General features: G+C 37.5%; 1 protein-coding gene across 1 annotated transcript in view; it reads left to right on the top strand.

Annotated features, from left to right (window-relative positions):
- Positions 1–13,089, top strand: part of LOC135203116 (helicase domino-like) — a 209,546-nt gene that overhangs the window by 36,368 nt on the left and 160,089 nt on the right. The window contains exons 4-7 of the mRNA XM_064232755.1: positions 459–889; positions 1,010–1,472; positions 1,675–1,890; positions 6,696–6,870. Of these exons, the coding sequence (XP_064088825.1) occupies positions 459–889; positions 1,010–1,472; positions 1,675–1,890; positions 6,696–6,870 (1,285 nt within the window). The remainder of the gene's footprint in view (positions 1–458; positions 890–1,009; positions 1,473–1,674; positions 1,891–6,695; positions 6,871–13,089) is intronic.

Consider the following 13,089-nt stretch of genomic DNA (forward strand, 5'->3'; position numbering starts at 1 on the left):
CAATTTGTATTTTTCATGACTAACAAACCTGAGGTCTTAACATATAAAGGCCCACCTGGAACCACCCCTCCAGTCTAAACTGGGTTGGAAGAGTAACTGATAGGTCATGGGATGCCCAGGGCATTGTGGGAGCTACCAATACCCCATGACCAGGTACAGATGCCATTGGTCCCTGAATCACATTTTTTTTTTTTCTCCTGGATTTCCAGCTGGTGTTAGTACTATTTCCTAATGTTAACACCTCAGGTTTGTTAGTTATGAAAAATACAAATTTATTAAAAATTTGTAATTTATATTTTTGGTAGGCTCTTCTGATGAGTTTGGTAACAACTAAAACTTATTTTTAGACAGCCTTAAAAAAATGTAATTGGCTGTAAGTGAAATTGATACTTGTATATATTTTTAGATCATAGTTTCTGTAGTTTCAATATCACCAACACATTCATTGATATTTGCAGAGGAATTCCAACCAGAAGAGTCATCTGACGATGATGAGGCCACCATAGCTAAAGAAGAGGATAACCCAGAAGAACAAGAATCAGAGTTACAGCTCTTGCAAAAAGAATCTGAACAAACCATAGAAGACCTTCTGAAGGATCTCCCTGAGGGTTATTTCCAAGAGATTCAACAGTCCTGCAGCAATTCCCCTGAACAAATTTCGGAAGAAATAACCCATGAAGCTGAGGAGGAAATAGTCCCTGTTGAAGACAAGGAAGACAAGGAACCGGAAAAGACTGAAAGGAAAGGAAAGAAGAGGAAAGCAGAATCTGAGAATGCTGATGAGGATTTCAAAGCTGATGAGTCGGGTGAAGATGATGAAAACACCATTGAAGAAGAAGAAGCCAAAGAAGGAGAAACAGACCATCAAAAGGAATTGGATGAGCTTCAGGTTAGTTTTGCAGGTGTTCATTTTTAAGATTACTGTTATTGTGTAATGAGTGAGCATCATTGTTATTTCATGGAGGAGAGTCAACCCATATTTATTGTTTGATATTTTGTATACACTTAGGCTGAGAATGAAATGTCCGTTGAAGAATTAAGGAAGAAGTATGCGGAGTTGGCTGCAAATGCTGAGCCAATGGAAAAAGATGAGTCGGAAGATGAAAGTGGTGAGGAAGAAGAGGAGAGTGAGGATGAAGGGGTGTCTGGAGATGATGAAAAAGAGGATGGGGATAGTGATGATGAAGAGGAAGAAGAAGAGGTGCCAAGTGATGAAGAGGAGGAAGATTTAGGTCTTGGTCTTGAAACTTTAATGGAGGAAGACTTGGAAGAGCCAAAAGGAGACCGGGAAAAGGCAGACAAAGAACTCCAAGATGCAACAGCAGCAGCAGAAGCATTGCAGCCCAAAGGCTTTACTCTTTCCTCCACTTCTGTAACAACTCCTATCCCATTCCTGCTCAAACACATGTTGAGAGAGTATCAGCATGTTGGCTTAGATTGGTTGACAACCATGTATGACAAAAGGCTTAATGGTAAATATATTTCTCACTTTCAAATATAGGTATTTATAAAAATTAGTATAACCTGACCAATGAACTGAAATCTTATGTTTCCAGAGCTTTTATTGATTTAATTTCTTTTAATGATTGTTGAGTTAATTTTGTTTATTTGTGATAGTTTTCGCGTGCTGTACTTGTATCATATGAAATTTAAATTCTTTAATGTTTCTATTAGGTATCCTTGCTGATGAAATGGGTCTAGGAAAGACCATCCAGACAATCGCACTACTTGCACACTTAGCTTGTGAAAAGCGGAATTGGGGACCACATCTTATAGTAGTGCCAACCTCCGTTATGTTGAATTGGGAAATGGAATTTAAGAAATGGTGTCCGGCTTTCAAGATTTTAACTTACTATGGTACTCAGAAGGAAAGAAAGATGAAGAGGCAGGGTAAGTGTCAAGTTATTCTAATTTCAGTATTTCTTTGGCTGCTGTTCTTGCTAAGGTGCAATACAATATATTTGTGTTTAGCATAATCCCATTTCTTTGGTTTTATTTAATTTTGACAGTGCAATAAATTGTTATCTTACAGTAACTGCAAAAAACCCATTCCTATTTAATGATGAAAATTTTTTTTTTTTTTTTTAATTTCTAGCTGTAGTTTTCTCTTTTTATTGAACATCTGCATCGCTGTGGGTCTAAGACTTTCAGGGTTCTTCTTATTTAGATAGAAAATGTTGGAGAAGCAGTTTTGGCACTTATGTTTTTTTATTGGCTCCTACCCCATTCTCTGAATTTGAGTATGCTATTTTGCCCTCCAGTGTGCTTAATGATTAAACATGCCTAAGAAATCTTATCAATCGTGACGAAGACAAACACTAAAGATTGGTACATAATAGATAAGTAGGAAGTCTTTGACAACCATAACAAATAGTTTCCATGTGGTGCCAGCCTTCCAACAAGGCTGACTTGGAAACAGCACTGCAATGTATGAAAGGCTCTGGAAGACCAAAAACACTAATAAGACAGAAAACTTTATCGAAAGGATTGTTGGAAACAGCCAAGACTTTTAAGGGGGGCAGCCGGAACCCTTATATATAGGGCGAAAAATGCTGTCATGAAGACATTCTTGGAGCTTCATATGGCAATGTAGAATACTTATATGAAATATTTCGTCAAAATTCCTCTTACTTTCGTAGTTGTATGGTAGCTAGTAAACGTAACTCAATAAGCCAAAAACCTTGATCCATACAAGAAAATGCAATATTTCTTCTGTTATCGTAAATTTTAATAATTATTGTCAAAGAAATTGTGAGCAATAGCATCTGTAGAGATTCCATGAGTTGCAGAAGGGAAGTCAGCTACCAACCACGATTCAGTGCGAGCACAAATCTCATGTGTACATGTTCGAGTTTCCCCTCTTGACATTCGCTTGCTTTTACGTTTGTTTATCTTTGTTTCGGCCAGAATTTCATCATGCCAATGAGGAAAAGACCAGCAAAACATCACACTGTACCCAGGCTACAATCTTTGAGCAAAGGGATCTTCATTTATGATAAATAACTTAGTTTTGGTTTATTAATACCTACAAAGGATTATGAAATTCATAATAATCATGATTTACTAACCCTTAATCGCCGAGCCGGTATTTCCGAAAGTGTCTCCCGTATGCCGGCGGCGTTCGCGAGTGAGCACCGAAGCGGAAAAAAAGTTTTTAAAAAAAATCACAGTACGCTTAATTTTCAAATTAAGTTTTTTTTTTTTTTTTTTTTTTTTTGAAGTTTAGTATGCAACTATCAGAAATGAAAGAAAATGTCATTATCATATATAAATATTGGAATATATGACAGCACGAAACAAAACTTTCATATATAATTGTACACAAATCATGCTGTGAGCAAAACGGTTAAAGCTAATGAGTTAATTATTTTTCCGTTGTATTGTTCATTAAATTGTGATGATTTTGGTATATAACAAATTGTAAAATGATCAAAGCAACACAGAGAAAATATTATCACAGTATGATGCATGAATTCATAACGCGCTGACGTAAAAAAAAAAAAAAAAAAAAAAAGTGGTTTTCAAAAATTCACCAGAAATCAAAATATTGTGCAAGAGACTTCCCGTTTGTTGCTAAACGAAGGTAATTGATTGAATATTACTAGGCTGTAAGTGTTGTGGCTTACAATTGCAGTTTTCGACCATTTCGGTTGAGTTAAAGTTGACCGAAGGTCAAATTTTTTCTACTTATCGTTATTTATATGAAAATATTTCAAAACTGATAAAAGCTACAACCATGGGTTGTTTTTTGTTGTATTCTACATAAAATTGCGCACATTTTCATATATAAAACTTTATGTAACGGCTAATATAAAAAGGTGCAAACATTACGACAATCGGTTGAAAGAATTTCTGATTTTTTTTAGAAGAGTTACCGCTCGGACGTAAGGAAAAAGTTTTTTTCACAAATTCACCACAAATCAAAATATTGTGCCAGAGTTTTCCAATTGTTGCAAAATAAAATTAAATGATTGAATATTACTAATATGTAATAGTTTTAGCTTAAAATTGGGTTTCATACAATCAACTTACCTGTCAGATATATACATAGCTAAGACTCCGTCGTCCCAGCTATGTATATATCTGCCAGGTAAGTATGTATGAAACTTTATTGTATCATAACAATATCATTTTTTTACCATTTCGGTCGCGTCAAAGTTGACTGAAGGTTGAAATTTGGCACTTATTGTTATTTATATGAAAATATTTCAAAACTGATAAAAGCTACATGTGTGGTTTTTTGTTGTATTCTACATGAAATTGCGCACATTTTCATATACGTATAAAACTTTACTTAACGGCTGATATAAAACGGTGCAAACATTATGACTTTCGGACGAAAAAATTTCTGATTTTTTCGGAAGAGTTACCGCGCGGACGTAAGGAAAAAGTTTTTTTCATAAATTCACTATAAAAAGAAATATTGTGCTAGAGACTTCAGATTTGTTGCAAAATAAAGGTAAATTATTTCAGTCGAGTCAAAGTTGACCGAATGTTGAAATTTTGACACTTATCGTTATTTATATGAAAATATTTCAAAACTGATAAAAGTTACAACCATGAGTTGTTTTATTGTTGTATTCTACATGAAATTGCGCACATTTTCATATATAAAACTTATGTAACGTCTAATATAAATCTGTGCAAACATTACAACTATCGGACAAAAAAAAAATTTGATTTTTTCGGCAGTTACCGCGCGGACGTAGGGAAAACTTTTTTTTTCAAAATTTCACCATAAATCGAAATATTGTGCTAGAGACTTCCAATTTGTTGCAAAACGAAGGTAAATGATTGAATATTACTAGAATGTAAGAGTTTTAGCATATAATTGCGGTTTTCTACCATTTCGGTCGAGTCAAAGTTGACTGAAGGTTGAAATTTTGTCACTTATCATTATTTATATGAAAATATTTCAAAACTCATAAAAGCTACAACCATGAGTTCTTTTTTGTTGCATTCTACATGAAATTGTGCACATTTCCATATATAAAACTTTACTTAACGGCTAATATAAAACAGTGCAAATATTACGACTTCGGACGAAAAAATTTCTGATTTTTTCGGAAGTTACCTCGCGGACGTAAGGAAAAAGTTGTTTTCAAAAATTCACCATAAATCAAAATATTGTGCTAGAGACTTCCAATTTGTTGTAAAATAAAGGTAAATGATTGAATATTACTAGAATATAAGAGTTTTAGCTTACAATTGCGTTTTTCGACCATTTCAGTCAAGTCAAAGTTGACCAAAGGTTGATAATTTGGCCCTTATCATTATTTATATGAAAATATTTCAAAACTGATAAAAGCTACAGCCATGGGTTGTTTTTCGTTGTATTCTACATGAAATTGCACACATTTTATTATATAAAGCTTTATGTAACGGTTAATGCAAAACTGTGCAAACATTACGACAATCAGACGAAAAAAATTCTGATTTTTTCGGAAGAGTTACCGTGCGGACGTAAGGAAATAGTTTTTTTCATAAATTCACCATAAATCCAAATATTATGCTAGAGAGTTCCAATTTGTTGTAAAATAAAAGTAAATGATTGAAAATTACTAGAATATAAGAGTTTTAGCTTACAATTGCGTTTTTCTACCATTTCGGTCGAGTCAATGTTGACCAAAGGTTGAAAGTTTTTCTACTTATCGTTATTTATATGAAAATATTTCAAAACTGATAAAAGCTACAACCATGGCTTGTTTATTGTTGTATTATTCTATATGAAATTGCGCACATTTTCATATATAAAACGTTGTAACGGCTAATATAAAATGGTGAAAAAATTATGTCGGTGACAAAATAATTTCTGAGATGTATCGCTGATGCTTTTTAGTGCGAGAAGAAAGAAATTCGCGCTTGCGCGCCTGGGTAATGATTGTAAACAAAACAACAGCTTGATCCGTGAACTTCCAGCATCCCTCAAGGTGCGTGATACAAAAGTTTTTGCCAAGTAGGCCTATAACTATTTTTTCGCGAATTTTTTAAAAATCTTTTTTTCATCGACGTTTTATACGTCAATTCGGCACCCAACAGATAATTTTAGTTGACGTTTAATATGTCCAATCACCGTTTAAGGCTGAACATTGTCTTTGTAAAAAGAGAGTACATGTTTGAGTTTTACCTCCGACATTCTCTTGCTTTAACGTTTGTTTATCTTTGTTTCGGCAAGAATTTCATCGTGCCAAAGAGGAAGATACAAGGAAAACTTTCAGAAGCAGTGGCTTGTCTTAGATTTACCCCATCTCCATGTCACGGTCTCTGTCGTCTTTGTCTGATATTAATTTTTTAGGCATGTTTAGTCATGCAGCATGCAGCAGCGTTAAGCATAGCATACGCAAATCATGAAGTAGTTTGCTCGCACATACATTGACACAACTCCTCTGACTGCTTATCTAACCATGTCTGTCTAACTGAGAAGACTCCTGCCATTCCCAGACCCTTGTTGATGCCAAATGTCTAACAGAATGAGGAAACTCGGTTTCCGCCTGATAGAATTAACAATAAAAATATGAAGACATATTTCATCATCAAATGTGGTTACACTTGAAGGTGTTTTTTTTTTTTTCTCCAGTGACTGTATTTCACAGTAGTCTTGTATATAAAAAAATAAAATTGATTTTGAAATTATGTTCAGGTTGGACAAAACCCGATGTATTCTATATATGTATAACATTGGAAATTATTTTCAGGTTGGACAAAACCCAATGCATTCCATATATGTATAACATCGTATAAGTTAGTAATACAGGACCACCAGAGTTTCAGACGGAAGAAATGGAAGTACTTCATTCTCGATGAAGCTCAGAACATAAAAAATTTCAAATCTCAGCGTTGGCAATTATTGCTCAACTTTCAAAGCCAAAGGTAAATGAAAATGTTCACTGTTCTAATGGAAATAGACTCCTATGCTTTAAAAATTTGAGTTACTTGCACAAGGCACATTTGCAGTGTCCCTTCATCCCCTAGCTGCACCCTCTTTCATTCCTTGTACTGTACCTTTGTTCATATTTTTTTTCCATCTTACTTTCCACACACTCCTAACAGTTGTTTCATTGTTCAGCTGCAAGATTTTCCTCTTGTTACACCTATAGAACCTTTTACTCTCAATTTCCTTTTCACTGCTAAATGCCATCATAGGTCCAGTGCTTGGCCTTGGGTCTAAATTTTATTTGTTCATATACGAAACAAACCTTCGGTCTTGATATTAGGATAAATACTTAGCGCCAGCCGGAAACCGGTAAAGTTATAAAAAAAAAAAAAAAAAAAAAAAAAAAAAAAAAAGTGTACGCAAAGGACTATTGGCATCTGTGCTTGGTCACAAGTTATGTGGAGCCACCCACATACCCCTCTTTACCTTGTGACCCTGTTAGTTATTTTCTTACCGCCTTTTAAAGCCGGTTTAGTTTGCCCCCTGTTTTTTCAATATGTTGCATGTGGAATTTCCGGCCGTTATTGTGGCCATGGAGCCTTCTCATGCTTCGAGATTTCCTGGGTATCACAAGAAGCAGATAAATGCCCGGACATTATCTTCGACGTTTTTGACTTCTGGATACACTCATCGTGGAGTAGGTTGTAGGTGCAGAAACTACAAATACAGTTGATTTGCTGCCTGTACTTTGGGTTTTCACATATATCATATGGCTTGCCTATGAATCCAAAGCTTGGATGTATCAGGATGTGCTTTGAGAAGTAAATTTGACTAATTGCGCTCCTTTCCCTGCGGGTAGGGGTGTGCATCGCCATCTTGTTTTTGTTCCAGATACATGGGCAGAGTTGATGGGGGTGTGCGATCAGCGTTAGGCCTATCAGGAGTACCAACCCAAGACAAACAGTTGGTTTGCTGTATGACATTATGCTTCCCTCCAGGGTCCCATGGTATTGCTGTCCCTTGTACCCTGATATGCACTGAATGGCGGTCAAATGCTTCAACATCTGTAGAGAAGTAGATAGTACAACACCTCGGCCTTTGAGTTAGGTTGCTATGCCCACAGGAATAACAACAGCCTTGCACTTCTTGTCAAGTGCGGGCGTCGCATTCAAGATGCTCAGTGATGTCATAAACATAGCACCTGCCACGTCACTTCACAGCTGCGGCCTACACGGAGACATGCTCCCATTTTCGCTTCTTCAAGGTACAAGAGTACTTTGCAACTACGCTTTCGGATTTGGCGACACGCACATTTTTTGAGAGAAATTGAAAGTGTTACGAGAAATAACAAACAGCGGAAAAGACGCAAGTCTTTCCTCTGTCTCCTTCCGCTTAGGCATCAACAAGCTTAGGTGACATTGACGCCAGTGCGTTCTCCTGCCAATCATTGGAGAATAGGGACTTTGTGGCTGATCCTCAGGCCAAGAGGAGGAGTTTCTTCTCCATCTTCAAGCCAGGACTGTCACATCCCTATTATAAGAAAGCACAAGAAGTATTTTTAAATGTCGAATAAGTGACTGATGGAAGCTTGGTCTAGTGCGGCTGTGAAGAGTTGGAGAATGCTGGAATCAGTGACTTCGTGACTGATCTTCGTGCCAAGAGGAGAAGAATAATTTCTTCATCTTTGAGCCAGGACTGTCACATCCTTGTAAAAAAGTAACAATGCCATAGCAGTTGGGGTCTCTTGTTCTTGGCAGCAAGAGCACCATCAACAGCCTCAAGCTGCCTTCAAACACGACGACGTCATGGCCAAGACCGCTATTAAAATGGCGGCAGTCATGACGTCACGACAACCTACTGCTGCCAACCTCTCGTCTTCGGTGGCATCATTATAATTACGCTTTCATTACGGAAGCACGCACTTACGGAGAAATGCGAATTTTCTCACAGGATAAACAGCAATGCCGGTGCGTGCTCCAGTTAAATTTTGAAATAGGAAAGCTTAAGCAGTAAGTTAGCTCAGTCTACTCTAGACGGTTGCCATTTAGGTTGTTAACAGTCCAGTGATAGCCTAGGTTGTGAAAACCATGATGGCCGTAGAGCTATGACGGGCGTAGAACCATGACGGCCATGAGGACTGTGGAGGCCATAAGAATTTTAACGAACGTATGAACTATGACGACTGTGAATAATATGACGGTCGTATGAATTTGACAGTCAAAAGGAATATGACTGTCGTAAGGAATAAGAGTCGTAAGGAATATGACGGTCGTAAGGAATAAGAGTCGTAAGGAATATGACAGTCGTAAGGACTATGATGGTTGTAGGAGGCGACTGTGTAAACAGTGATGGGTGTAGAAATCGTTTGTAAGATCTTTGGGACTGGTTATCATTGTTGCTAATTTAGTGGAACTTGATACGCCGATGCCTTTACAAACTGTTTCCATGAATTCTAGATGTCATAGTAATGCATTAATGATAAAATTGCTCATATTTGTATATAGATTGCAAATAGATACGCTAAATTACCATGGTTTTGTGTAAGCCTTATCCTAAGTTTGGAAGGTAAACACAAACCAATTGGCAACTAGCGCCTCAGTTGTGGCTGCTACTTCGATTCTCGGCCATTCCACTGAGGGGTCAGAGATATGTCTTTTTGGTGATAGAAGTTCACTCGACGTGATTCGGAAGTCACATAAAGCCATTGGTCCCGTTGCCAAATAACCACTGGCTCCATGCAACATAAAAACACCAAACAAACAAACAATTGGCAACTGCTGGTTAATCTTGAGAATGAGAACAGTGTAGTTTTACAATGCATGCAATGCTTGATGGCCGTAAGGTCCACACAGTGGTTATTGAGGTGTGCCACTCTCTCATTTACTTGCTAAGAGAAGTGAAGGTGCATCAGCCACATTCACCTGCTGTCTACCAACGTGGGCACCCATCACAACCAGTTTATGGATTCCTCTAGTAATCACATACAGTCTGCATGATAGGTATTAACAGACTTTGGGTTTAACCAAAACTTCAAACCTTTACTTGTAAGAAGAATCCCGTTGTTTTATTTACTTTTAGGTTTGTTCCTATAAGAATATTAACCAAACACTTCTACTCTTAGACAAGTAGTTATAGTTAGTCGATAGCATGGTTCCTTTGCAGTAAAGTACTGTGGAACCATTCTTCTTAACGATAACTCACGAAACACATTTCAGTTTCTGATCGCACAAGTCGGTTTTTTGTTGGGAGTGGAATTGGTTGCGATAGGTATCCCATTAACTAAGATTCAGGACTACTCATTGAGTGAGTTTCTGGAGTATAGGCCATGAAGAAAACTTCAAGTCGAAAAGAGGAGGTGGAACTTCTTTCTTTCACCATTTTAGGTAGACAAGCCTAAGGAGTGCACTCGTAACGTAGGATGCTATGGCCCAGCTAATTGAGTCATACCTTTAGCCTAACAAGTGGTTAAATTCATAGCCTACCCCAGCTAGTCCGAGTCTACTGCTGCTATCTTAGTTTAATCTGAGTATTAGTTCTTAGCCTATACTGTCCAAACTAACTGGTTCGGGCATACATGTACCTACTTAGCCTAGCAAATGGTTGAGGTCTTAGCTTTCGAACCTGCATTTACTATCTTAGCTCAGTCTGAGTGGTACAGTTCTTAGTTAGCGTAGCCTAACTCCTGAGTTAGCTAGTTCCAGCATACACATCATACATGTCAACTTAGCCTAACAATGGGTTGATGACTTAGCATGGCCTTGCTACTTGAACATGCCTTTACTATCTTAGCTTGGTCTGAGTAGTAAGGTTCTAAGCATAGCCAAGCATATACTAGTACCTAGGCTACCCATTTGGAACAGTGTTACCACCTCAGCCTAGCAGGTGGACCGTGTTTGTGGTTGTAACCTAGCATATATAGTCCGAACTTTCTTGGACAACTTTACCCTAACCTAAGTCGTTGAGTTCCTAGAATGAGCTAGTCTGTCATAGCTTAGACTAGTTAGCGTAATTCTCTGATCAACTTAGCCTAGCCTAAGTGATGGAGGAGTTAGCCTAGCCTAATTGGTGGAAGAATTAACCTAGCCTAACCTAACCAAGCCAGTGTGAACTTGGTCTTGCATAGGATGTTTCGCAGTTGGAAAGTAACATTCTTTATGCAGAATGAGCCCTGTCCTGTTAACAGGTTTATTCCTTAGACAGTAGGATAATTAGGATGTGTCTAAGTAGAAAATATTATCATAGGACATTCCTTTGGGTTTTCTTATGATATCGTCCGTATACTTGAAGACTTATGTAAGACCTGGCTGCTATAGGGTTCTTGCTCTTTGAGCAGGCTGAGGATTCCATTTGGGATACTGGGAACAACCTAGAGGTTACACAAACCCTCCGTTCTACCTGTTCCACCATATCCTGAATGGTGGAAGGGGTTCCAGTAATTGAGGAGGACCCAAGATGACTGACTGATAAGGTTTATCCTAGCACAATCTTCTCTACCAGGTTCATGTGAGGAAGAGGTACCACCGATAGGTAGAATTAATATCTCAGGTCTGGAGTTTGCCCAGTAACCTTTTTTCAAACTTAACAGTTTTAACATTTTGGGTGCAGAGCATCAGCTTGGATGTATCTTCGTCTCACATATACAAAATGAGCTTTCGGCCCTTGGAGTAATAATGGTTAGGAAACGGCCCACATTGGTTAGACCGTTCAATAAAGTGAAGCCAGTTTACTGCATGGCAGCCACGCCCAGGAATGGCAAAAGAGAGACCAAACCATAAGGATGAATAGAAACACTTCAGTTAATTTTCACATCTTTTATTTTCATAATGTGTCTTTTCATGGCATAAATGGAGGCAAAAAGTTATAGACATTTTATCATTCTTTTAAAGAACATAGTTAATTATTTCATCATACATAATACCTTACTTTATTACTCAGAGATGCAATACAAACTTTTTCATTATCTTATATACATATAGCCTATTACTGGCCCAAATTTAAAGCTATTCTCTTTATATCTGCTAATTCCTTAGTCCTTACTGTTTGTTATCGCCTACTATGAGGAATTATTGACTGTATGCAATAGAGAAAGCCAATGAAACCAGTTTTCAATTTTATTTTAAGATGTCTTTACCATCCTGAAGTCTCAAAGATCTGATATATGTTTCTGCTTTTATTAGAAAATCTTTAATATCACTTGCCTTATTCTTCGGAATTGGGCTTTAAAATCCTTTGGCATTTAGATTTCGATAATTTGATATGTCAAATAAGGTGTTGAATACCATAATGAATTTTATAGCTTCACTTCCCTCAAATTCACTTATTTTTTTATCAAGGCATTATAGTTTTAGTAATCGTGTGAACTGTCTGGGGATAAAATGGAGTACGAAATTATGTGTACCATAAGCAGAAGAGTATGCACACAAGAAACTAAAAGAACGAATTAAAATAACATAGTGTATAGAAAATAAGTGACACCTTAGTCCTTGCAAGGTCGCGTACCTACGGTCGACCCAGGGATTCAGTTGCCAGTCCCAATATGGCGGCCAGCGACCTGAGTGGCTTCACTTATCCCACAGCAAGGCGTCTCCTATCATTATTCCTCCAAGCTTCGGGGTCAGAACAGAGGAAAGTCTCTCTAGTTACCTGTATGGTGATACACGTTTGACTGGTGATTGGGTCATCTGGTATGTAAATATCACTTCACACCGAGTTATCTGCAGATGACTCAAGAATATTGAACTGGCTGGTGTACATAAGAAACTCTGATCTACTACGTGAAAACATACTTTGTATCAGAGTTGGCTCACAGGTTTTTGATGTAGATTCAAAAGTAGTTGGGAACAATAGATTCCAATTTGCCCCAGAATCCAGGATAATGAGCCAATATATCACAGGTCATGAGGACAGATATGCCTCTGTTTTTAGTCATGCTCAGTACAACGTGGGTTTGTGTTAGAGACCTTCAGGAGGGCCGGCTTTGACTTGTCTAAGTAGTCCGTGGTTATCGAAAGAACTACGTCACCTAGAATGTAAATGTGGTAGACGTTAAGGGAACACAAGCCAAGCAGAGGAAGAGTGGTCAGAAATTTCCATGTATTTTTATTATTTGAGACGTTTAGTCAATCCTACTCCTTGTGGTCATGTTTTACCAATTTGGGTCATACAGAAGGGAAGGTCATCAGAGAAATATGTGCCTTTCGAGCAGAACATATCTG

Source organism: Macrobrachium nipponense, chromosome 24 (assembly GCF_015104395.2).
Source record: "Macrobrachium nipponense isolate FS-2020 chromosome 24, ASM1510439v2, whole genome shotgun sequence".
Classification (NCBI taxonomy): domain Eukaryota; kingdom Metazoa; phylum Arthropoda; class Malacostraca; order Decapoda; family Palaemonidae; genus Macrobrachium; species Macrobrachium nipponense.